The 26,050-nt window shown below is 41.1% G+C and overlaps 1 protein-coding gene across 6 annotated transcripts in view; it reads right to left on the bottom strand.

Moving 5' to 3' along the window:
• The window catches only part of LOC121959378 (ankyrin-3-like), a 178,954-nt gene that overhangs the window by 20,282 nt on the left and 132,622 nt on the right, over positions 1-26,050 (bottom strand). For 3 of the 6 annotated variants that reach the window (XM_042508664.1, XM_042508663.1, XM_042508661.1), the window contains 10 exons: positions 24,853-25,077; positions 19,251-19,405; positions 18,813-19,024; positions 18,459-18,666; positions 17,310-17,406; positions 16,986-17,214; positions 15,533-15,658; positions 13,509-13,631; positions 12,271-12,352; positions 609-683 (listed from right to left, as the gene is read on the bottom strand). In XM_042508664.1, coding sequence (XP_042364598.1) covers positions 609-683; positions 12,271-12,352; positions 13,509-13,631; positions 15,533-15,658; positions 16,986-17,214; positions 17,310-17,406; positions 18,459-18,666; positions 18,813-19,024; positions 19,251-19,405; positions 24,853-25,077 — 1,532 coding nt within the window. Of the gene's footprint in view, positions 1-608; positions 684-4,778; positions 11,049-12,270; positions 12,353-12,965; positions 12,993-13,508; positions 13,632-15,532; positions 15,659-16,985; positions 17,215-17,309; positions 17,407-18,458; positions 18,667-18,812; positions 19,025-19,250; positions 19,406-24,852; positions 25,078-26,050 lie in introns of all 6 variants that reach the window. The other 3 variants (XM_042508659.1, XM_042508662.1, XM_042508660.1) reach the window with 3 other exon arrangements.

Here is a 26,050-nt window from a genome sequence, read left to right on the forward strand (position 1 = left end):
ACCGATGACATCATCATCAACATCAGACACTGCAGACGCGGGCTGCGTGTCAAACAGATCAGCACCCGGACAGCGCCACAGCGGCCCCGGCCTGATCGATGGGTTCAGCATTGGACAGCGACAGGACCGCTTTACTGTCCTTAGCAGATGACAGTGGGACAGAGTCCCTGTCCAGATACGGTTTAAGCATGTTAACATGTCAAAGCCTACTCTGCCGCCTCCGCTCATTCACCTTCTTTTGAACAACCCTATAACGTGCCTGCACAGACGAACCGGGAACTGGCAACAAAACCAGCACTTTGTCTCCAGGACTGAAACTGCGACTTTTCACAGGCGTGATGACGCTTAAAATGAAAATTACACATATAATCGACCAAATTCTGCGGCTCACTATCACCTAGCCTTTTCTCCTACAGGAGCCTGAGAAGGCCTCGCACCGTGAGCTCTGCCGGACTGAACCCCAGAGACTCCTGAACCATGTGAACCAGTGTTTGCTCAGCACCGCTTCATTTCATGTCCATGATGCAGAGGTTTTCTACCCGAAAGCTACTGTAAATAAAGATTGTGATTTGGTACAGTGTGATAAAGTGAGCTGTGAGCACACTCACCAGTCCAGCTGAGTCCGAGGTGGTCGGCTACTATTGCCATGCGGAGGTCTGTTCTCTCACAGGGACTCTGAGGGCCTGTGTCGAGGAAGCGGGGAGGGGCAAGAAACAAACAATTAGTGTGACATCATGACAACAATCCCCAAATTAAATAAATGTTCTGAGTAATAAATACACAAAGGACTCCTATAAAATCAATGATTAACAAAACAGATTGGGATTGTGAACTTAAAGTTTGTCTGGTTCAGACCGTAGACATTAATATGGTTTAATCATAAGACCTCCTTAAACCTATGAATGAATACCTGCTAATTAAAATGATTTTTGTCTCTTCTTTTACATTTTCTGACGTGATATTCGTATTGAACCTCATATTGTTGGTGACTGAATAAACACAAAGACTAACTTTAGCTCACTGTCCCAGGTTCACCTCTGCAAAAAAAAAACAGTTTTTCTGGCCCAACTGTCCTCAGTGATTCAGTTTGGATAATGGATGCTTGCTAAAAGCAATAGTTTGACATTTTGGGAAATGTGCTACACTTCTGCCTGCTGAGAATTAGATGGAGGAGATCGATACCACTCTCATTGCAGTGGGGTGAAATACGGCGAGCCTGGCTCTGTCCAAAGGGAAAAAAAACTCTGCCTATCAGCATCTTTAAAGCTAACTAATTAACACAGCACATTTAACTTGTTTAAAATACACAAAAATCAGTGTAATAACAATAGAGTTGTGTTTTTATATGGGGTAACGTGTTTGGGCCAGGACCAAGATTCAACATTTGTGGCTATAAAATAAAGCCAAGGCAAAAGTGCCAAAAACTGCAGTTCCTGTAATGGCCACTTGAGGCTGGCTCAAAAGGCAAGTCAAAGGCAAGTAGATCCACATGTTAAAATGCCCAACTTTACAGCACAATTAAACTGTTTACGGCCTGGTACAAAAAGACAGTTTTGGTCTCAAAATGCTGAACTAATTTCAACATTTTGAAAATCAAAAAGGGGTTTGAAATTTTACATAACTCACTTGTTTATGTTTATAAATGCCTAAAGATACACATAATAAAGGGCTTGAACTCTTTGAGTGACCCTTTGACAAGTAGCTACCACAGCAATAATATGAGGTAACATAATCATGGCGTAACACCAGATTCACAGAGTACACGAGTAGCTGTTGCTGGCTAATCAAGCCAGCAGCTAGCATTAGCTCCACCCTCTCGTCCTAATATGATCACTTCTGGCACAAAAAAAAGTGACCAAAATGCCTGACTCTAGCCTTCAAAACTGGAGTCCACAAACCAACGGGTAACCTTATGCCCATCATTTTACCGTCTATGGCCAGGACCAATAAATGCATTTCCCAAAACGCTGAACTATTACTTCAGTTTTACTATGGAATGTTTATATTTCTATATTTTACTTCTGTGCTCTTGATTACTGATTGATTAAGTTTTGTGAAATGCAGTTATGCTCTTTAGATGGGACATAGAGTGTACTATTAACAGCAAAGACTTCCATTCCATCTTTACTAGACTAACTTAAACTTTACCTAACAAGGTCAACTGAGTAAACAAAGTAAATATGAAATATCAATCTAATTAGACTGATGTCTTTACAGCTTTAAGACCAGCACTATTAAAGAACAACTATGAGGATCTGCGAGGCCAGAAAAGGAAAAACAAAAATCACATTTTCATACCAATATGTCGGATCAGTAGTATTAGAATTAGTAGAAAAGAGTTAAAGAGTTTTGTATCACATCACTAACAACAAACGATCTACCATCAGGCAACATTCCCTCTCACTGATAAAAGCAATTCATGGCTTCAACTTGAAATCAAAAGTAATCCAGCTGCACTAAAACATTTTAACGGACTGACTACACTGACACACTCATGTGCAGCTGACATTTATCTGATTGTCAAGTTGAGCTCTGATGAATTGTTTTTGCAGTGTTTTCAGAGAGTACCACCAAAAGATTTCTACAAACCAGGCAAGCAGACCAAAACAAACACAAGGTCATATTTCCAAAAAACAATCTTTTATATCTAGGGTCTTAATCATGTTGAGGGTGGAAGTGAGTGTCGTGTGGTGAGGTGCGAGGCTAACTTGATCTGTAGTGTGAAACGAAAGTGAAAATGTGTTTGGCAACTTGTAAGACCGCTGCAGTAATAGAAAGGAATGCATACTCACTCTTAACTTAGCACTTCAAGTGTGCTTACTTAAAAAAACAATACTGACAACTAAGAAGTGTTTGCTGGTACTGAAACTGTAGTTCCTGTGCACCAAAGACATCACTACAACCTGCTGTACATCTTCAACTAGCCATGAGGTGATCAATATGCCGCATTTACAGACACCCCTTTACCTAAAATGTGGCTATTTATACTTAATCTTGGGACAAATTTTGAGTATTGCAGATTCTGTCATCGATTCTCCATGTCTTAGCCCTTACCTCTTTGTCTAAATCAGACAGCACAGGACACAGAAAACAAAAATGACAGGAAGTAGAAGAAGAAGAAGTGACAGCTACACTTACAACGTCACATCACAGAGCACCCACAACAGCTACATGCATCTCATAGCGAAAGATAAGGTATAACAAGCGTTTAGAAAGAGTTTACAAACTAGTCTCTGTGACAGGAGCCGTCATTGGTTGATCAACCTGACTCCCTTCCTCCTTCTGCTCTTGCTCCTTCCCTCCAAGTGTCCGCCTACTCTTCCTCCTGCTCCTCCTCTCACTGCTGGCCTGCTCAACCTCAGCTCTCACATCTCTAGCAGATGGTGTTGATGTGGTGGTGCTGGTGGAGGTGGAGGTAGAGGTGCGTGAAGGGCAGGAACTTCTAGAGGCTCTAGATGGTTGTGACAGGGAAGTGTTCCTGGTGGTAGTGCTGAGGCTGCAGCTCTCTTCGTCCTCAGTGGTTTTCCCCTCTAACTTTGTTTCAGCCTTCTTGGGAATGGTTTGCTCCAAACGTTTGGCTGCCTGACTATTGACGGACTTTGTTTTAATGCTTTTTGAGACCACTACAGTGTTTTTTCTCCTCATCTCACTTGAGCTACCTCTACTTGGGATTTTCACTAAACTGTTTCTGGGTTCAGTACTAGATCTGCCCCTAGTTAGATGATTATTGCCCCTGGAGGTTTTAATGCTTCTATCACTAAATGTAGATTTAGCTCGGATCTGCTTCTGGCTCTGGGAACAAGAGTTTTTCATGGCTCTTAATATTGGGATTCTCGATTTAGGAAATAAATTCTCAAAGGGGTCTAATCTTTCCCTGACAAAATGCATTGCATGTTTCCTGGCTAGGAATTTCTCCACATTGTCTTTCACTATCGGTTGACTGCATAGTTTGCTGCTGGGTGCCCTCACAGGTAACCTGGACTTGCATATCTCGCCTTTGACCTCTTTGGCTCCAGAGTTTGTTATTGCTACATTAGTATTAGACCTGCCTTCTCTGCTACTCTCCTCTAACTGCATGAAGGATACTTCTATCCTGCTGACCTCCGGCTGAGTGGGTCCAGAAGAGGACAACAAGTTGAAGACAACACTGCCAGCCTGAGTGACATCTGAATGGACATAGCTGGAGTCAGGGATGTTGCTACTGGTATTGCTGCTCAGTGTTTGGGGATTGCTTATCTGTTGTGAAGGTGCAGAGGATGAATCGGTGCTTTGGTAATAAGAGGTCCAATCTAAATTGTTAGATGTTCTTGAAGGAATTCTGTGATTTAAGTAATAATCTGTGATGCCTGATGGTCTACTATTCAAAAAGTTATCTGTGATGCCTGATGTATCAAAATTATAATAATCTGTATAGCTTGAGGTTACAGAGTAAGAACTATCTACAGTTGTCCCTGAGTTTATGTCACTAGAGTGATCAAAGATGCTTCCACATTTAGAGCTACTGTTTGAAGCATCAGAGTTTTTATCAGATGACAACTTGAATCCGGTTCTAAAAGTGGAGAATTTAGGCTCAGTGTTGGAAGCTGAGTCTCTGCATGTGGTGTAACTGCCAGATGCATTTGATATTTCTAGCTGGACAGTAGTAGTCTGAATGGAGACTTGAGGAACTGTTAAGGTACCTGTGGGATCCTGAGTACAAAAGTGATCCCTGTGTTGTGAGGAGGCATCCACCTCTAAGTCCCTGACCCTGTACCTGCCCGCCAAGTGGTAATGCTCACCAATCTGAAAAAACTGGAGCCTCTCCTCCACCATGTCCCTCTTGCTCATGTCAATCGCACCACTGCGTGTCATCTCAAACATCTTCCCTTCATGGAAGGGGAATGGGTTTGGCTCGCTCGTCGGCGTGCTATCGTCCGTTGGTGTTCGGGCCGGGGTAGTGTCTGGTGTTGTGGCCTGAGACTGGTCGTCCACTGCCAGTCCAAAAGGCTTAGGCTCACCATTGCTTCCCCGTGTCCCTCCCATGTCAACGACTTCTTCTTCTCCACCTTTACTGGGCCAGGGGTCAAAGTCCAGCCCCTTAGTGGCAACAGTCTTAAAAGGAGAATTAAACTCCTCTTCTAACTTATAGCTAAAGTAAGTGTCCGAAAATCCCTCTTTAATTGACTGCTTTTGTTCCTCATTTTTAACCTCATCCTTACTAACACCATCACCATTTGAGGGTGTATCATTTTTGAGAGTGTCCTTTTGACATTCCTCTGGGGTTTTTTCTTCTTCAATAACTTCCAGTTTTGTTGGAGGAAAAGAGCGATCAGTGGACCTATATGTGTCTGTTGCCCAAACGTCTCTTCGGCTGTCTGGAAGACCAAACAGCCGCAAATCTGCCTGCTCGCACAGGCCATCATCCTCATCCTGAAGTTCATATCCATCTAAGGAGTCTATCTCTGTCGCATCTGTGTCATGAGAAAATTCAGCAGTTGTAGCTATTGAACAGTCAGTTATTGACTGGTCATTTCCATTTTGTTCATATTCATAGTCCTCTCCTTTACCATTAGAACCATTAGAGCCATTGGAGCCATTGGAGCCATTGGTCCCACCATTAGGTTCTTTGCTGTTTCCATTTTTGTCATGCTTTTTGGCTTTAGATGCTTTTTCCTTTTCCTTCTCCTTCCTCTTCTCCTCCTCCTCGGGAGCTTTGAAAGTGAATTTCTTAAAAGGAATTGGTTGGAAGATTGACTCATCATCTTCATCATTTGACTGACTGTCATCTTCCCCTGGGGACACCGGGGAGGGGGGTTGTATACGTATAATTGGCTCGGTAAGCAGATGCTTGTCATGTTCTTCCTGTAAGTTAACCTCCATCATTTCAGTCTCAGTCTCTGAAGAGGCACAGGAACCTTTCCTCTCCGGGTCTGACATTTCTGATGCCGAGTCCAGAGGAGGAGGGGGAGGAAACTCAATATATGCAATACCTTTGTCTTTTGAGACCTCTTGCTGTTCCTGCTCTGTCGTTACTTCTTGCCGACTATTGTCTGCTGTTTTTTCCTCATTCAAATTAAAAGTTACATCCTGCTCATTATCATTACTTTTTATTTCTTGCTCATTAGCATTAGCAAAGTCTTCGGTGGTTTGAACACTAGTTTTGCTTTGTGGTAGGACCTCTTTAAAAGAGAAAACAACTTTGCTTTGGTCATCTTCTTCCGATTCTTCAGATACCTCCATGATGGGGCTGGGTTTGCCTGGCATGAATCCCATAAAACCATCAGGGGTCCTTGACGTCAGGTCATAGCTGATCTCTTCAGAGCTGGGGGTCTCTGGTGTAATGGGGCTTTTCCCTGAGCTATCTATGAAAGAGACCTGTTCTAGTGTGTCGTCATCAGGGCTTATGGGGCTGAGTGCTGAGTTTGATTTCTGTTTGACTGTGTATACTGAACCTTTGGCCTCCCTCTCTCCCTGCCTTCCTACCTGGACACTGACATAAACAGGTAATGTTTTGATGCCCTTAAAGTTCTCTTTGGTTGTTACAGCAGCTGGAGGAGTTATGACCGTCTCCAGTGCGTCTCTAGGGCTAGGAAGATTATTGGAGTTGGAATCTTTGGGTGCATTATCTAAAATTTCGAAAGTCAGATCTGTTTTTTTCTGTGTTGTCTCAGGACTTGTCTGTATTTTGCTTTTTGATAATGTAGGTATCTGCGAGGGTTTAGTTACTGTCAGTTTCTTTGTGAGGTCATTATCTAAGGTAGAAGACATTCTTACAGGAATTTGAGATTCTGCCTTTTTTCTAAGGTTTTTGTTAAGGGGTTCGTCAGTTTCTTTTCTTAGCACCTCAGCTGTTACTTCTTTGGAAGTAGACTGACTTTTTGTTACTTGTTGGCTCTTTATAGCATCACTATCTTTTTCTAGTAGTCTAATGGTATCTTTAACAACAGGTGCCTGGACTTTCTGATCTTTATTGCGTTCTTTGATTTCCTGAGTAACAGTGAAAGGGACATCTTTCCCCTTAGTAGTTGCTTTGTGAGTCTCAGTTTCACTTATTTGTCTTTGCAACAGGGGCTCTGGGATATTTTTGTTTGGAGACTTGTCTCCTGTGTGTTTTGGGCTTTTAGATGTAGGTGATATTAAAGTGGGTTTACTGCTATCTGCGTCCTTCTCAACATCTTTTTTTGGTCTTACTTCTTCTGATGTTTCTGATACTTTTGATGTTTTTCCTGCAAAAAATTGATAAACAGGAAGTTTGCTCTCCTGTAATTTCTGTATTGAGGGTTTTGGCTGCACCGGAGGAGGAGTTTTTGTTGGACTAGACTGAGTTTGTTTCTGAGCCTCAGATTCAAACTTCATCCTAACAGCACTGACTTTGGATGTTGATTTTACATGAGAGGGAGAGGACGGCTCTGACTCACTGGTTTTAGTTTGTTGTTTACTTTTATCCTCACTTATATGAGGGAGTCTGCTTTTCTGGGGACTGCTTGGTAAGCTAGAACTTTTCTTTTCAGTCATAGTGGTACTACTAAACATTTTACCAACAGAGGGCTCCCTGAGTTTGCTTTTACTGAAGATCTCCTCTGTTTTAGGTTTCTGCTGTGTTTTTTCAGGGGTACTGCAAGCTGAGCTAGGCCAGGACCTCGGTTCCTTTGGCTCTCGTCTCATAGGCTTTTTCTCAGGAGACTGCAACTCGTCATTAAGCTTCTCTGTTTTGTCACGGAAGAACTGCGATACCTCACTGAGTTTTTCCTCAGCCTCCTTTACAGTTTGATCCACCCTATCCTCATAAAGAAGCTTATCCCTGCTCCTGTCATGTTTATCCTCTGTAAATCGCATCCAAACAGCATGTTTGGGACTGCCCTGCTCTGTCGAGTAATGAAGCACTGTCACCTTATCAAACTGAGATGGTTCATCCCTGTGCGCATATTTACCAGACATAGGGGACCCATCTTTTGATGACTTGGAAACAAACTCTCTTTTGGGGCTTCCATGTTGTTGACTCTCAGTGCCTCGGCTACCACTCTCCTCAGAAACTAGGTGGCGGTTCTTGTCAATCGCTATGGCCGAATCCTCTGTGTCAGAGTGAGACAACGATGACGTGTCAAGTTTCTCTGAGAGGAGCATTTTCTCAGCAAACCTATATGACTCTCCTCTGATTTCTGATAGCTCATCGTCACAGTATTCTATGGAGTGCTGGCTAAGTAGTTTCAGGGCTTTATACGAATCATCTGCTATGAGTTGGGCAGAACTTGGACGACTGTCCTCCTCCTGTGACACTGGGGTGTTAACACGAGATGTTTCTAGGAAGGAAGGTAGGGATTCTTCGGCAGTAAGTTCTTCCTCTTCCTGTTGGGCTTCATCGTAATCAGTAAGTTCCTTAATTCCATGGTCCCCTTTATAGACATAGAGCTCAGGATGTTTCTTGGTTTCTCTGATAATAACTTCAGTTGGCTCTGCTGTGCTGTGGCCCTTTTCGATATGAACCTCGATAATCCTTTCGACTTTAGGTTTGGATTTAATGTCTCTGTCAAGAAATCTAGGAGTCAGCTCATCGCCTTTGACAGAATCCTGGCTTGCTTTGTGCTCAAAAAGGCCCGCTAGTTCTTTAGATGGGTCTCTACCTGACTGGAAGGCTTTCATGATATCTCTAACTGACATACCTTCCTCTATCATCTCTACGCCATCAGCCAGTTGTGGCTTGTGATAAACCATTCTAGTAGTAGTGGTTATATGAGTTTCCTCTTTAAGACACACACTTTTATTCATCATAGAGTCGTCTTCTGGCATTGTCATCTGTATGGCTTTCATGGAGCTTGTTGAAGCTGCTTCTGGCTCTACAGGAGGAAGAGCAGAGGCAGCCTCCTCCATGACTAAAGGCTCACAAAGATCATCAGGTTGCTCATAGCTCCTAATGTGGACCACTTCAGTTCTGGTCTCAGTTACGCAGGGAGGGATGGGTGAGTCTGTGAATAAAGGCTTTGGTCCTGTACTCTCTGCACTCTGAGGAGCAGAGGGCGTCTTTTCACTTCTGGTCTCAAACCCGCTGTCTGAGAGTGGACTCTTATCCTGCTCATGGGAAAGGTCCTCTGGTGACTCCAAAATAGTGTCCGTCCCCTGATATGAGGATTCAGCAAGTTTGCTTAGGTCCTTCTCTGAGGGAGACCTGAGCATGCCTGAGACCGGTGGGGGCATTTTGAGTTTGTGCTCTTGTATCGACATAGATGGTTTAAGAACACGTTTCTGTTTCTCCTCCCCTTCCCCTTCCCTCTTTGCCTCCTCCTCGTACTTAGATTTCAACTCAGCTATTCTGGAAAGAGAGCTAGCGCCTATGTCATTCGTTAAGAAATCTACTACTTTGGCCAGCTCTAAGTCTTTGCTTGACATGGTCTGCTGCTTGAGCAGGAGTGTGTTTTCATCAAAAAGAGGGTAATACTCTGAAAGGGCACTTCTTTGTGCCTCCTCGATCTCATCTTTGGTAAATTCCTCCCACTCATCCTCTGATGCTCTATCTCTACCTGCAATGGCCTTAGCTTCACTCTTGATATCTTTCTGTAATATCTCACTGACTTTCACTAAGTCTTCTTTAACTTTCTCCACTAGAGTAAAAGGCTCCTCATCCTCTAACTTAGTCTCTTTAGGAGTGCCTGTATTTGATGTTTGTACAGTTTTAACTGCCGTCTGTGTGTCTGTCTGTAGGATAGCTGTCATTCTGATCAGATCCTCTTTCATGTCTGCTACATCTTTTAGTATCTCCTGATTGGAAGTTCCAGTTGGGTGGATGATGGGCGGTGTGATAAAGGGAGGGGATTTCAGTTGGGACTTTATTTTTGATGAGGTAACACAGGTAGACAAAGAAGAAGAAGATGAGGACGAGGCACGAGGAGTATCAGGCAGTGCCATTTTGAGGGACCCTGGCCCTGGTTTGACAGGGGTCTCTGGAATGACGTTGACTAACGAATACACAGGTACAGTCACCGAGTTAGTAGAAACTGCAGAGCTGGTGGAGGCAGCTCCAGTTCTCAGAGAACCATAAGCAGAGCTTGCTGCTGCAGACCTACGTGAAGAGGACATTGATCTAAGAGTGCCGTAGCCTGAAACAGAATACGAGTCTATAGCTTCATTTATGGCTGCGCTAACACCAGAGGTTGCTGCCTGGGTGGTGGCCTGGATCCTCTCCTGAAGGCTGCTACTTCTCTCTGTGAGATGCCGAGAAGAAGGAGAGGAAGGTGTGGAGGAGGAGGATGGATATTTAACAGGCGAGAGCGATCCATTCATCATGGACAGTTCTGAGGAAGCAATGGTTGTCTGCCCGGTCGAGGAGAGAGACGAGAGGGATGTCCTCCCTCCTCTGGATGAGAGCGTTGAATCTACAGAAGTTTTCAAAGAGGACAAGCTGGAGATGCTTTTGACAGGAGAAACATTGGATGCATCCACAACTGTGGACCCAAGGGCAGTTTTGAATGGCAGATTAGAATTGTACATGTTGTAAGTTGTCTTTGGCGATGCTGGAGCAGTGACTGAAGCTGGTGACCTCTCTGGTACAGAACCATTGGGTATTGTGTGAAGTGGGGAAGTCCTTGACGTGTAAGCTGAAGCAAGGCTTTTGATGGATGCAGGATCTGTGGCAAGTTTAACTGGGCTTCCAGAGGACACAAGGCTGGCAGACCCCTGGACAGGGTACTGACCCAGCTGGACAACGGTTTTAATCGGTGAAGGCATAGTCCTGTAAGACCTGATGGGGGAAGAAGACGCTATGTCGCTAACTGATTTAACTGGGGACACGTTAGTTGGTGGCGGTGGTGGAGCTCCCAGGGTGGCTTTGATAGTTGTAGGGCATGCAGGTGACGGGGTGGCGAGGGGCCAGGTAGTTTTCAATGGAGAAGCAGCTGGTGAGCCTGCCGGTGAATCGGTAGAGATGAGGGAACCCCCCATTCCGACTGGCCTTGTTTGGCCAGGGACGGTAATAGGAGCAGTCGACCATGGTGGGTAAGGTCTGGTTGGAAAGACAGGTTTGTGAGGGTAACCAGCAGGCAGTGTTCTTGCTGCTGTGCTTCGCTCGACTGTTGTTTCTTCAGATGATTTTGTAGAAACAATGACAAAGAAGGAATGGATAAAAGTAACAAAAAATAATGTGGAATAAAGGTGAAAGAAAATTATATTGAGAAAGGAATAAAGAAAATGTGAAAGAGGAAGAGATCAGAGGAGGAAGAGTTGGTCAGTCCTAGTATCAAGGAAGGAAAAACAGCAGTTTTATGAAGTGCTGAAATTTTAGTATTAGTATTGATTGAAGATGGAGTTATGAAAAGAAATAGTTGTGTTCCTGTGTGACTCAGGACTGGGACATGGCTCAAACACTAACAGCAAAAAACTTAATGAATAAACTAAAAGAAGCACACACACAGCAGCAAAGTAAATTTCCAAAAGACAATGGCGTAGAATAACAACTGACAACAGAAAAATGGTAAGACAAATGCACCAGGAATAACACAAAAACAACTTCTCTCTTTGGACTTCAGATGTTCTAAAATCAGCGTATGGATTCTGGCTCTAATTTCAATCTGCTTTTGCAAGTGCCTTTTATCTGTTTGGTCCAAAAATTACATAATGACAGATTCCCCAAAGACAATTTAGGAAACAACAGAGCCAAGGGCTGCAGTAGTTTCCATTTTCCTTTTCTTATGTAACAAACAAAATATGACAAAATGTGTTTTCCAAGACACAAGGTTTTGGCCCATTTTGTCATGCAATAAGAACTGGTGACAAGCAGAGTGAAAAACTGAAAACAAACACCTTGAAAGAAAGCCAAACTCAAGACCTCCTAACATGCATGTTTGTCCCACAAAAAGCTGCTCCGTCATCACAAAGCCAAAAAGAGCTTTAAACTCAGAGGGGACAAATGGAAAATACAGAAAATTTTACTTTGACCCCCCTCCCAGATGCCTTTCGCATTGCGTGGGTGAGTCAAAGAAAAATTTTCATGCTGCATTTCTAAAACTCAGCAGTGGAAATCAACTCAACGAACCCAGAAGAAGTACAACTCACAACGTGGGCAAGCACAGCACAAAAACCACTCACTGACCCATGCAAAAATATGTACCATGTTGTAAACAGGCATGTGGACAGTGCATGTCATGTAGGATGAGATATATGCATTTATTACATTAAGTATGTCACATCTATCTACAAATCGATCACGCATTTTACAGGTTAATTAAAATTGTTAATAGACTAACTTATCCACGAAAAGTGGTATTCATCAAAGGGTTTGTTAGTGAAAATGTCAAAACTCACTCAGTGCAGGCTCGGCCAGATAGCTGTAGCGCTTACGTAAGGCTAGGGATGCAAAGGTATGACGTCGCTCTGGCTTTTCAGTCTGCAACAATAGCAAACAACACAAAAACCTATTAGTTCTCGGTCACCCTACATTGTATGTTGCTGCCGAACAAGCAACATTTGGATCACGTAAATGTCAAATTAGAGCAAACCAAACAGTCTGCATTAGTTGGTGTTAACATAAAAACAAAGCCCATATTTACCAGTTACATAATACTCTTTTAAGAGTATTCAATGCACTTCAATCTTCTATTTTTGTACTAATTGTACTATTTACAATATTACTATACCAAGCTAGCCAAATTAGTGTAAGTTAGTCATGATAAGGCTACAACTCTACTTAAAAGTACAAAAAAAATCAGTTTTATGGTATGTTGCTAAAGGTTAATTCTTAACTTAAGGACTATGTAAGCACAACTATACTCCAAAGCCACTTGTATCACATACTGTATAGTGGATAGGGATAATAATTGGACATGTAACAAATCGTTTTTCGTATCTACAATATGTCATGCAAGCAGCTAAAGGTTGCTTTGAACAATGAAAGCCCGTATTGTCCTTGTAGAAGCGGAAAAAATAATGCTATGATGAAGCAGGGCTGCTTTCGATTCTAAGCGCAGAGGACAGCAAATGATGGGGAGGGTGTAGGTTACCTCATCCTCGGCATCTGACTCCATTTCCTGGTTCCCAAGATGCATTGCAGAAACAGGGGGAGTAACATAATGGAAAGCAGGGGGGAAAAGAAACATCAGGGTGTGAAAAAGGAGTGATTGACAGAAGCTCCAACTCAGAAGAGAAGCCACTTTAGCAAACAAAAAAAACAGACTGGACAAACACCAAAAAAAAAGCATAAAGCGCCAACACTCAGCAGCGAAAACAGAAGATGAAGCCACAAAAAGCCAGCCTGATAATAAAAAAAAAGCCTTTTGCACAAAAAGCCTCAGCCAAAAGCATGTCATCCAAATCAAAAAGGTAGAGAGGAACAAAATGAAACAGCCAATGACAAGAATCCACTGCATAGATAACCGATTTACACAGAGAGAAGCTTTAAACAGATAAAAGACACGGTGGTGGCAGTTTGGCCAAAGTCTTTCTCTGTCTTTCATCTATCAGTGTTCTTGGGGCCAGAGAGTACCCTAACCATGAGTATGGTTATGGAGGTGACAACAGAGAATGGCAAGTTTGTGTTACCTTACCTTTTTCACGGCAGGGAGTGTGATGTTCAGGTTGCACACGGCGGTTTGAGGAAGGCCTTTTATGGTCTTACACTCTTTGAGGAACGTAAGACGACCGCAGGGCTCCTGGCTGGGATCTCTCACCTGGAGTGAAAACAGTGCCTCTTTATGTACCTCGTTCCTTTATAAAAGGGGGCAGTCACTGCTGATGTACTTCAGTGTGTACACTATACACTTGAGTTTTACACTTTACACATATATATCTGCAAATGTGCATAATTTATATTCAGTGGTCACAATAATTATAGCAAAAATTTCCCTTTAAACGATTCTATATTTTATCACTCAATAGCCAGACCATTCTCATTCCCAAGAGGTCAAATACCGACACATTGTTGTGCCCCTGCGCGTGCAATACAGACGCTGACGGTGACCTTTGGCGTATCCACGACACAAACCAGACTTTTAATGGACCCCAATGTAAACCAATCTGTGGCAATATTTCAGAAGTGACGTACTACAGAGAGTTAGAAAGTCAGCATAGGACAGGAGGGAGGAGGGTGGATGGGTCAACGGGTGGAAGTGTTTTACCGTTACTTAACTTAACATTCGTCCATCACGTATGTCACCAATGTGATATATGTACTTATTATAACCCGAAGCATGATTTTTTTTCTCTAAACCTAAACAAATAGTTTTGTTGCCTAAGTCTAACCAAGACCATTTGTCAATGATAACCATGTGTTAGAGCGTGTTTCACCAAGGAGACATCTGTGCATCATATACAAACGCTGAAGAGTTTGTCTGATAGAGACACTAAAGGATGCCTTTGGCGTCAGAAAGCATTGGTATTTGACCATCTATGGCGAGATTGCATTGCGACAGCAGCATAGACACTGTATTTCATGAGAAATTTTGCATGTATGGATTGTATGTTGCATTGGGATACTCTTGTATTCGTACAGCACAGTAGGTAACAGAAGACCTTAGTGTTACACCAATAGATGACTTGTTATTGACATTGATGGGCATGATATTAAAAAAACAGTGGTTGGAAATTTGGTGAACTGTGATCAAAGATTTAGCTCCTGAAATATTAAGACTGCTCTTCATATGCTCTTCCCATACATATTTATTTACTTATTGAATCAGTAAGCTGTCCACATCTCTACATTGAAAAGAGATCAGACTTTATCAGTTAAAAATTGTCAAAGTTGTCATGATTGAACAAAATTGCAAGGATCTGATGGAATTTGTGTTGTACAATCAACTGTATGACTACTTCCCCTACTGCAAAAATCTCACCTATAGTGTATTCATATTTATATTACTGTCTATACTTGTACAGGGTATCATTTAAAAATACCTGTGCCAATACAAGTACCCTTAAAAAGATAGGGATACCAATAGAGTACTTCATTTGGTACCTTTTTTATTTCTACTTTATTTGATGCCCATCATGTAAATGGAAGCATTTAGTTAAGTAAAATGCCACCAGACACCACAGATGTGTAGTACAGCCATACTTTTGAATGTTTTCGTAGCATATCTGCACGCTGAACTGCCAGCTCCACCAAATACACTGCTCTAGACTTCATCACACCACTAACTGTATGGGTTAGAGCTGCTGCGGCAGTGGGTCAATCAAACATCGCATTAAATGTGTCGTGACAAGAGGAGTGATTATCGAGAAGTGGAGGTTAATGGGTCGATCAATGAGGTTATTTATCTGTGGCAGAGGGAACTAGGTTACACTCTGTGGACTGGGTTCATTGTATTGAAATTTAGTGCGGAGAAGAAGAGATAAAGTGAGAAAAAAGCTAAAACAACAGTGGGTTAACACGGTCTTAGAACCGCAACAAAAATGTCCTGGCTGCTGCTTTTCTGCAACATTATGACTTACGCTCTTTTGTGCTCAATTATGACAACTTTTGTGTCACTTAAACAACTTTCAGCAGTTTATTATCATATTGATTTATAGGTCTTCCAACTTTACAATCCAGCCTGAGAATTATATGTTGTGTATCATGTACTGTATGTAGTACCTTGACACAGAAGGGCAAACGGTTCTCCTTGAAGGCGTAGAAGTTGAGAACTAACTGCTGACCACCTTTGGTCAGAGGAGCCAAGTTTCCGTAGCAGTCCACATATATGGGCCTGCCCTCCAGAACCTGAGAGAGCACATCACAGAGACAACAACAACAGTCACGCAACAGAACTGACATTTGAAAAAGTATTCAGGATAATGTTTGGATGTCTCCCACGGCTGTGTGTTTCTCTCAACAGCAATTTAAACTGGCACAAGCACTTAAATCTTTCAACTTATCATTGTTTTAGGAATACTGTCAAGACACTGTGGCTATGATCCTAACAGTTTCTTTTACAGTAATGTTACTGATCATTTTAAGGCACCTGGATGATATAAACCAGTGTACCGCTTTATAGTACATATTTTTATCATAAAAATATTATGAGGTGGACGTGAACTGAATAAACTAAGTAAACTAACATGACGGTATTTGATAAAAGACTGCTTCACATGTACCTGATAGTCAAATAAAAAAAAAAACTTCAGTTATTGATAAAGGAGCTCTGCACACATATAACTGCATAATATAGATTTTTTATAATACCTTTCACACAGAGGGTGCAAAGACTTTGCTCAATACTACATTCAAGTTGTTTCAAATCAAAGTCCTTAATAATCAGAATCTGATTTATTGTAGGTTTACACTCACAAGGAATTTGCTTCTGTTCTTTGGTGCAGACATTAAACTTACAATAAATATATTAAGAGGACTAAAAATAAGAAAAAGTACTGCAATACTCAAGAACATAAATAAAGAGTTAAAAAATGACAATAAACATATTAAAAATATACTTTTAAAAGCACTATAACATAACAAATATGTGAAACATAAATAATAAAAAACCCCACAATTTATTAAAAAATGAATACTGCCGTAATAACATATTAAGGTCCTTAAAGGGGCTCTATGCAAAATGTAGAAAGAATGAGTTGTCTAAACAGGGAGCTGGCAGCTGAGAGTATTAACTCCACAAACAGTGCGTAACAATGGCAACAATGCTGACAGATTTAACAGCGTTAACCAGCAGGACATCTAAAGGCGCTGCTGCATTACTTTTCCTCAATAACGCCATCCCGATATCAGAGGTAACCTCCGTATGAACGCAGTGCAAAGCAAGACAATGCGCTAGCCAGTAAAATACACACATGCACTTAAACGCAGGCTGAACCGGCTCGCCACAAAAACCTACAAAGAAGCTCAAATTACAACACACACACACCGAGGAAGCATGACTTTATTCTCTCCTCGGGGCACAATTACTCAATATAATCTTACATGGCAAACAGCAGTTTGCTGCTTTATTGATATTCTGAATGTTACATACAGAACCTTTAATTTGCTCCAATAATCTTACACTTCACCTTTTGGCAGGAATAGAAAAGATAATTGACAACAAATAATTACGTACCTCTATGTCTTTGCTCCTGGCCACCTCCTCAAAGTTCTCCTGCTGCTCCAGGGTCTTATCCACCTTATCGTCCGTCATACAGAAGCACCTCAGCCTGGACTCCACCGGGTCATTCATCTTAGCAAACACCACAAACTTGGCCATGTAGGGCACACAGATCAGCTCCCGGTACAGCTGCATGGCCAAACCCACCGTCTCTGGGATCTGGTGGCAGTCTGCTAACCAGAACCTGCACAGACGACAAATAAAATGATGAATTTTTCAGACAAAGAGAGAAATATAACAGATTCAGAACAACTCCAGTGTAACAGCTGCGTGTCTCACCTGGCAGACACATTAGTGGTGAAGGAGACACAGTCGTTGACGAAGGTGAGAGGAGTCGTGCCAGTGATGTCTTCCCACTGCGCCGGGGACGTTCCACCTGGTAGACACACAAAGGAAACATAGGACATCCTGAAGATTTTCCTTTAATAAGATTGATTTTTCTAATACTAGTATATCTCATTTAGAGGGAACACGGAGCGATATTTTGAAAAAGACACACTTGACAAAAGTTAACATCATATTTTCTTTTTAAAGCTATTTGTCTAGTTAAGGTAAGATAATTTTCTTTCTTTAGCTGCAGTACAAAGTAGGAAAAGAGAGCAAATAAACCAAAATATGAACAATATTGTCTAACAATAAGTTGCATAACCTAATGGACACAATGCTAGAAATATAAACTTGTGAGTGGTTCCATAAATATAAATTGGTCAATGCTTTATATTAAATATTATAGAGATATATATTCTTGGTCAAATAATATAATGTTAAAGATTCTGTGTTTCTTGACATAGATACGTTTGACATTAAAACATTTTTAAATTAAAGGTCCCCTCCAGATTTAAAAATATTACACTTTATACAATAATTTGTGTTTTTTCCACAAAAACTTAAATTACAGAGTTAAAAATAACTATCTTCTCTCTAAAATTAGTCATTGCTTACTGAGCTGAGGCCACACTGGTGCTGAAATATTTAATATGGAGACCTCAAAGCATCTCACATCACATTTACAGCACTGAAATGCAGTCTAACAAATCATATTTCACAAAGTATCTGACAAACAAATTGTCGTCGTGTATTCTCAAGCCAATAACCATATATGTCTAACTCTAATCGCAAACTTAATTTATCCTAAACTTCACAAGTTAAACCCTTCAAGGGACAGTTGAGGTTTTCAAATGTATTTTTTTGGAACTTTGGGCATCACAAGCCAAGTGCCATCTAGTTCTGTTTTATTACATATTTAATTTTAGGTTTTTAATTTAACTGTCCCTTTAAATCATATATTGACCCGTAAACATTCCTTTAAAGGCAGAAAAGACAAGATATTCTTACTCTTCAAAAAACTCACCCTTATGGGCAAATTGTTTCTCACAAAGATGAATGAATGCATCTTTGTGAGAAACAAAGATGCATTCACACACACACCTGTGATGCTACAGAGAAGGCGGAGACACGGAGTAGTGTCTCCTTTGTAGCCGTTGGTGAGCCCCTCCCCTGACAGCGGCGGGACCGGGATTGTCATGGTGATGGGCTTGTGGAACTTCCTTCTTCTGGGCTCCACGGTAACGATGGGACTGAAGGTCGCTCGGTTACCGAGGATTTTCTTCACAGTGTCGTCGGGTACCGGCTGGGCCTGAGAGACAAGAGATCGGTGATTTACGTTAATGTGTGTGTAGGTTTCTGTGCCCACATGTACATATGTGTGTATCCTCTCTAATTTCTGCCTCTTTTCTGTCTGAATGAGACATGAAAGAAAACAACTGATGTCTCTGAACTCACCTGCAGTCCAACTTTGATTTTCTTGGTTAACGCCCCCTCGGGGAAGGAAGCCTGAACCAATGGGACGCTCCGGCTGCACAGAGTCCCGCCCTCTGGTCCCATCTGATTGGTCTCCTGTCTGATTCGAGACACGACTGCAAAGTACTGCGGGAAGTCCTTGGTGATGATGCGGCAGATTCTCTTCCTCTCCAGCTCCTCAGGACTGTCCAGCTCTACAGGGAGAAACGCACAACGATATAAATCACATCAGAATTATAAATCATTTTACAAACCAACAGAAATGGCAGTTTGTAGAACTACTACCAATAGACTTGAATTAGTATCACTATTAAAGGCGTAATTATCTTTAATTTACTAATTAAATTAATTAAACTAATTTACTCAGACAAAGTTTTGACCAAATCATTTCAAATAAATAAGTCAGAACATGTGCTTTACCTTCATCCATCCCTCCGAGGAGCTGATTGAGGTCGTCGGTCTTGTAATCGTACAGGTGCTCCTTCCAGGTTTCTCCGTTCTCGCTGCGCAGCAGGATCAGCTCTCTCTCCTGGCCCCGCATCGAGCCAAAATGAGGGATCTCCACTATCACCGGCCTGGTGAGGTACATGTCATGGGAAGTACAGTTTAATTAATTACATCAAATCAAATAGAGGTTAAGTTTTAGTTCTCTCTGATTCTAATGATAGCTGTAATTTTGTGAAAGTTCCCACTGAAGCTAATTAAAGTGAAACTTAAGGGGATTAACACTAATAAAGGTGGCATTTATTCTATTTAATTCTACAAATAAAATGAAATATGAATAAAGGACTGAAGGATACAAGCATACTGTAGACAGATACAGTATGAATGAGCTTTGGCTTCTGCTGATGACAGTGTAGCTTAATGATTGCTGTGGCCGTGCTGCAGTTCAATGGGACATTCAGAGTGCATGTCAGAGCTCGGCACGACTTGACAAGAAACACGTGAAATGTGAATTGTGAAATGAAATGAGGAGTGAGGGAAAGAAAGCTGCACAGCCCTCATTCAAACAAGGCATGATAGCAACAGAAGAGAGGAGGATGAACATACTCTAGTCTGAGGACTGTTTTTCCCCTCAGAGATGAGAGTATAAAAGGACAGACAGAGAGGAACTATATTCATTGATCATCCCCTTGAGAAATCCTCAAAAGAGCATTCACAAAATTATTTTTCTCAAAAGTACTGTATTCTCAATCTGCTTCTTACTATGTGTGATGGAGTACAACATGAAAACACAAATATTTACAAGTTTCTGCCAATGTTATGATGAATTTAGGGTATAGGAATATCTAGAATCTAGAAATTAGTCATTAAATGCAATTAAGATAAACATTATAATCACACATTTTAATTTTTCCCATGGAAAATCCCCGTTTTCGTGGCATGTCCCTGGACATCTCCCTTTCTTAACTGCAGGGCTGCCATGTCTCAGTTGACTGAGAGTTACGCAACTGACACTTTTCACTAACATCCCGCATAAATGAGCAGATTATGGCCCTTTGGGCACAGATGTGCAAAAGGCTCTCTTACATACACACACAAAGAAATTGTTAAGGTTTTGCCAAAGGATTTAACATCTCTTTATAGTCAATACTTATCTTTTTGTGGTTTTGTGTTGATTTTTTTTTGTCATTTTTATGCAATTACTTGTCTCTGAGTTCCTCGTGTTTTTTTCCTGCTTTTCGTACATTTGAGGATGTTTTGTATGTCTTTAAAGTTTTTTTTGTCTGTTGGCAGTTAGTTTGCATCTATTTGCAGTCAATTAGAGACTCCTCTGAGATGTGATGTGACATTAAAGGAAGCCTCCTCCATGTCACATCCATAGGAAAGGTATAAAAACACATTAAAAATATCAAAATCAGAATAGAAACAATAAAAGTTTATAATGTTGACAAAAATACATATAAAAGTGGCACTATATAAAGATATAAAGAATCTGGTCACCTTAGGTTAAAGACGGCTAAACATCTAGATAGTAATATTCTTAATTTCAATTTTTCTTGGCTGTTTTGTTGCTGTTATCAACAAAACAAGGAACTTCAACTTTGCGGTAAAAAGACAATAACAGTGTAAGCAGCTTCTGCTTAATGACATCAATTTTACTTGTCATAATTAACCATTAAATCCCTCATGTTTGGATCACATCTTACCAACTAAAAGACGAGCAGAAGCCGACATCGGGCGAACGTTCGCCCGACGTCGGCTAATGGCCACTGCCCTTCTCTCTCGCTAACTTGCTACGCTCTCTTAGGTTTTCCTGCCGAAATTCATATTTTACAGTGTTATTTTCCCAGTTTTTGTTAAATAAAGCGAAACTTCAGATTACAATGCAAGGCACCGTGGAGTGTGTTTACTCCGATCGTAAATTTAAACGTAGCGTTAATGACTTCTGCTAGGTTTGTTTTGCTAACATTTGCGTTAAATTAAGCTAGCTATCCTTACTGTATATACTGTGGACGTCGGGCGCAAGTGAAACTTGACGTTATATTTTCTCAAAACCAGTGTCAAAACCACACTCAGACAAGTGTTTTGGGGGATAAAATAACTTCCGACATTCACACCAAATACCTTCATCTGTCGAAGTGGGCGAATTGCTGATCGTGAGGACCCCAAATATCCCCGACAGTATCCCGACTCCCACTGACTGTGACGGGCTCACGTCCGCTCGGCGGTCAGGGGACGACACATAAATCAGCCGGCGGGTTCGTGTATGAAAGTTTTTAATACATCAGTTTGGTTATTTAACAATATATAATCGTTGTTAAGTTTGGGAGACTTTCATTGTTTGTTTTCTTCCTGAGCGCTTCTCACCGGTTGGTAGTGGGCGGGATTTCCTCATTTCAAAGAGTCACGTGTTTTCATGAACCAATCAAGATTCAGATGGAGATAATTCCGTTTTATTTATTTGTTTGTTTGTTTGTTTGCTTGCTAAAGCAGTAAAAAAAAAAAAAAAAACAACATGGGTCCATCGGTTTTTGTTTGCCATGAAGAAAGCGTGCACATTTGTTATTTGATTAGACGTGCTAAATATATATGAGTGTTATGGTTTCTCCATCCTAATCAGTATGACATTAATATTAGAGGCATTCAGTAAATTAAATATATATATATATATATATATATATATATATATATATATATATATATATATTATGATTATATATAATACCAATTATTTTGAGATTTTAAAAAGCATAATCAGCCAAAAATACTTTCCATATCTTAGTATTTTAAATAGTTATGAAATATTGATTAAATGCATTTTAATACCAACTAAAGCCTTATTTTTAGATCAATAAATTCAATGCCTTTTAAGACTTTCTAAGGATAGGCAGGAACCCTTCCTACCCAATTAAAAAGTATATTTACTCCTTGTGAGTCAGCATGGTTGAGTTGTAGCTACTGAAATTATCTGTTTTTCATGGTATAAGCACCTTTAAAAACATCCCGCGGTTCACACTTCTCCAGTATCAACTCAGTCAAACTCTTTTTACCAATGTCTCTGGAAATTAATCACACAAAAATACTGTGGGATGACATCAAACTGATCTCAAAAGGTGAAGTAAAGTAACAGCGGACATGAGAAGCAGGATGATGCTCGGCTTGAGGAGGAAAAGGCTCATGCCCAACAAGCGCAGTCCAGTCCAAACAGCCAATCAAAACCTGTACTTTCAGTGACATCAGAAGCCGACTGAAAGCCTCTGAAATAAAGAAAATACAATGGTCTCTAAATGAAAAGTGGCTGGAAAGTAACCGTAATGGATTTAAAGCTACATTTGTGTAGTTTTAGGAAGAATTTTTTAATATCCAAAATGTAAAATCTAGCCTGTATTCTACGTCTCCCCCTCTCTCCTCTATGTTATCGAGGCCAAAACAAGTCCACTTTGCATCATCCAGCTAACTTTAAACGCAAATAAGTAGTAGCTAGTTGTCCTCCCTTCAAAAGGTTTGTTGATTTCTTCCCAAAACTACATGGCAACCATATAGTAGTAATGCTGTATCCCAACAAATTAACAGAGATGGGTAAAATAATCATATCCATCAGCATGAATCAGCCTCGGTCATGTCATTTCCTTGGGAGAGGTGGGAGGTACAGGAGGGAGAGGAGCAGGGAGGAGGGGGATGCTATGTTTGGTTCCTACCCAACAAATCTAGTTCCTCTGGGTCCCAGCTGTAGCACTGGACTAACGAGGCTCTCGCCTTCATTAAGGGCTGGCAGCTTTCTGGGAAGATGTAGTTTACTGTGTCCGCAAGATAATGAGACACAAACGCACCAACGCACACACACAAAACACACACTTGAAAAGTCAGTAAAAGCACACACCACTCTGTTCCAGTTTCGTATCAGTAATAAGATTCCTCTTTCGTCTTTGCAGCACTCATGAGAGGCATATGTCACGGCAACCACTCACACACAACATCAGTTTCCGGTATACAAGCTGTGTTGGTTAAATCAAATGCTGATGGATTGTGCCATAACTGAAGATAATAAGGTTAACAGAGGTTTGCAGAAAAGCCAAAACAAGTCCGAACATCTTAGATTCTTCTTCAACAAATAAATTCAGTGACTGACAAATTCAGAACCCTCTTTAGCCAACATGCATGTTGCATTTTGTTTTGTTGTATTTACACTGTAATTTGAATTTAAATTCAATGTTCCCATGGTCATTTGTTTTCCAAACTTATTTTGCATATAACAGGGACATGTCAACTCGTGCTACACTCTCCACTCCAACATATGTGCCCTCCCAGGTCCTGTGTTCCCCTGCTCTATATGGCAAACAAAGGGAACCTAAGAAAGAGGTTCTCCAGCTATGTATTTGCTAATTTGACATGGATTTGGGTTAGATTAGTGGATTTTAATCATGAGTCTGAGAGTCATAAATATACCACTGAACTTGGCCTTAATGGTATGTGTTCTACCCAGTGAAGTATTGGGCTGTCCCAGTGATTAGCTGCTCTTTTAGTATGGAGAACAACTCCCAATGTATTTCACCCTAAATTAAAAATAATAAAGAATTAGTCAGTCAATTAGTTAACAAATTAAAAGAGAGAAAGACAAATATAAAAGGGAGTAAAAGGAAAAACTAGAATTGGCGTTTGACCACAAAATCATCACTGAGTCCAAAGGGACGTTTGTGCCAAATTCGAATAAGTTCCCTCAAGGTGTTTTTAAGATATCAATTTCATGAGAATATGATGGATTTGGTCACAGTGACCTTAACCTTTGACCCCCCAAATCTACCCTGTTTATCCTTGACTCAAAGTGGACGTTTGTGCCATGGATGGACAACCCCAGAAACACAATTCCTCTGACCACAGCTATCACCAGCGTGGAGGCATAAAAACATTATTAAAAGATTTTAGGGTTAGGAAATCAATAGTAGTTGACTAATGCCATTCTCAGGTTAAGATAAAGAAAAACGTTTATGGTCAGGTCTTTTTTATGAAATATTTTAACTCTAAACAGGTCAGTTTTGACCTGACCACAATAAGAAGGTCAGAATATTGAACTTGGGAACATAGGACCCTGGGAACTTAGGATCCTGGGAACAAAGGACCCTGGGAACATTGATTCACTACTTAATCAGGTACTCAAAAGCCTTATTGTTGAGTTGAGCCAAATGTATAATTTTCGTTGGTTTTGACAGACTTCCTGTTGGAGTAAATAAAACTGAAACGTGTACATATTTACTTTGCCTTTCTTTGTCTCCACAATCGACACTTTTCCACAGTTTTCATTCGTTATTGATGTTGCCTTCACTTTGCTTAAGCTGGACTTAATGCTTGAGGGTGAGCACACTGTAACAATTACACTTAAACTGCAAAATAAACAGCAGGTATTCCACCTAAACATGCACGTACTCTCATTCACACTCTATAAACGCAGATGGCTGGAGATGGCGATGGCAAGAAGCAGAAGGAAGGAGATGTCAAGTCACCGAACAAAAGGCGAAGAAAAATAAGCAATTGAGCAAACAGCAACAACACTGATGAGGTTTAAAAAAACATTGAGTCTTACCCGAGGAACTGAGCTCCGGCCGGACCGACTTCAACCAGCCGGCTCGCCAGGCCTTCTCCTTCCACCATCGGGGGAGGCGACGCCAGTTTGTGCCTCTTGACCAGTCGACAGGTGATCCTGGTGGGCGCCGTGCACTTTCGGGGCGGGATGATGATGCGCATGCCATTGTGACGGCTTCCTCTCATGGAGCCGCCCCGGGCGTCGACCATGAAGCTGACCAGGAACCTGATGGAGAGCGGAAAAAAGGAAGAAGACGGAGAAGAGGAGGAAGACACAAAGAGTGATGGGAGACAGACACAGTGAAGCAGATACGCAAAGACAAGTGAGAGGAAAGTGACAGAAAGAGTGGCATGTTGGGAACCAGAGAGGGAGCAGATATGGAAAAAGGAAATGGATAGAAAAGGAGTGAAATAAGAAGAAAAACACATCAATTTAACAGCAGTATTGATGGAGAGAGAAGTCCCCTCTCATGCTGTGATCCTCAAAACACACACAAAGTAAGTGTGGGCAAAAGAGAAGAGAGATAAAGAAATGTCAAGAGTTTTCTGTGTTGGCTTTAAAAAATAGGTGGTTACAGTTAGAAAACTTCAAGTGGATGTCACCATGTTGCAACATCCACTTCCAGAAAATAAATATTCTTCAGTGATATTTTGTGTGCATAAGCCAACACAGGAGCCTCCAGTGTAACCTGTGTTTTATCCATAATAGAAGGATCTGTACTCCCGAGTGTCAAATACTTAAACGCAAAGAAGGAGCACTCACACACACACACACACACACACACACACATAGATCCACACCATGCAGTTTGGTGATGTGTTAGTTTCTATGTAGCCTTTGAACAAATGGTGTGACTATAAATGTAATTCTGCATAAATGAGTCCTCTGAACAGTGTTTAAAATAAACAAACTGGCACACATGTTATCTGTGTTTGCAATATATTCATCTTGAACAGGACTGTAGTTATCTGGCAACTGATTATTGTTTGACCTGAATCAATACAACCGTTCAAAAGTTTGGAACCTACAGCCACAAAAGCTTGATTTTTGAGATATTGTATGTTTGAGTGTTATTTTTCATGCGTTCAGATTATAGAAAGTCCTCTTTACAAAAAGATGTTATTTTGTTTGAGGGGTTTGTTTTGTATGTGGAACAATGATTCAACCACACTGACAACTGAAACAGACAAAGATCCCT

Source organism: Plectropomus leopardus, chromosome 19, assembly GCF_008729295.1.
Source record: "Plectropomus leopardus isolate mb chromosome 19, YSFRI_Pleo_2.0, whole genome shotgun sequence".
NCBI classification, from domain to species: Eukaryota; Metazoa; Chordata; class Actinopteri; order Perciformes; family Serranidae; genus Plectropomus; species Plectropomus leopardus.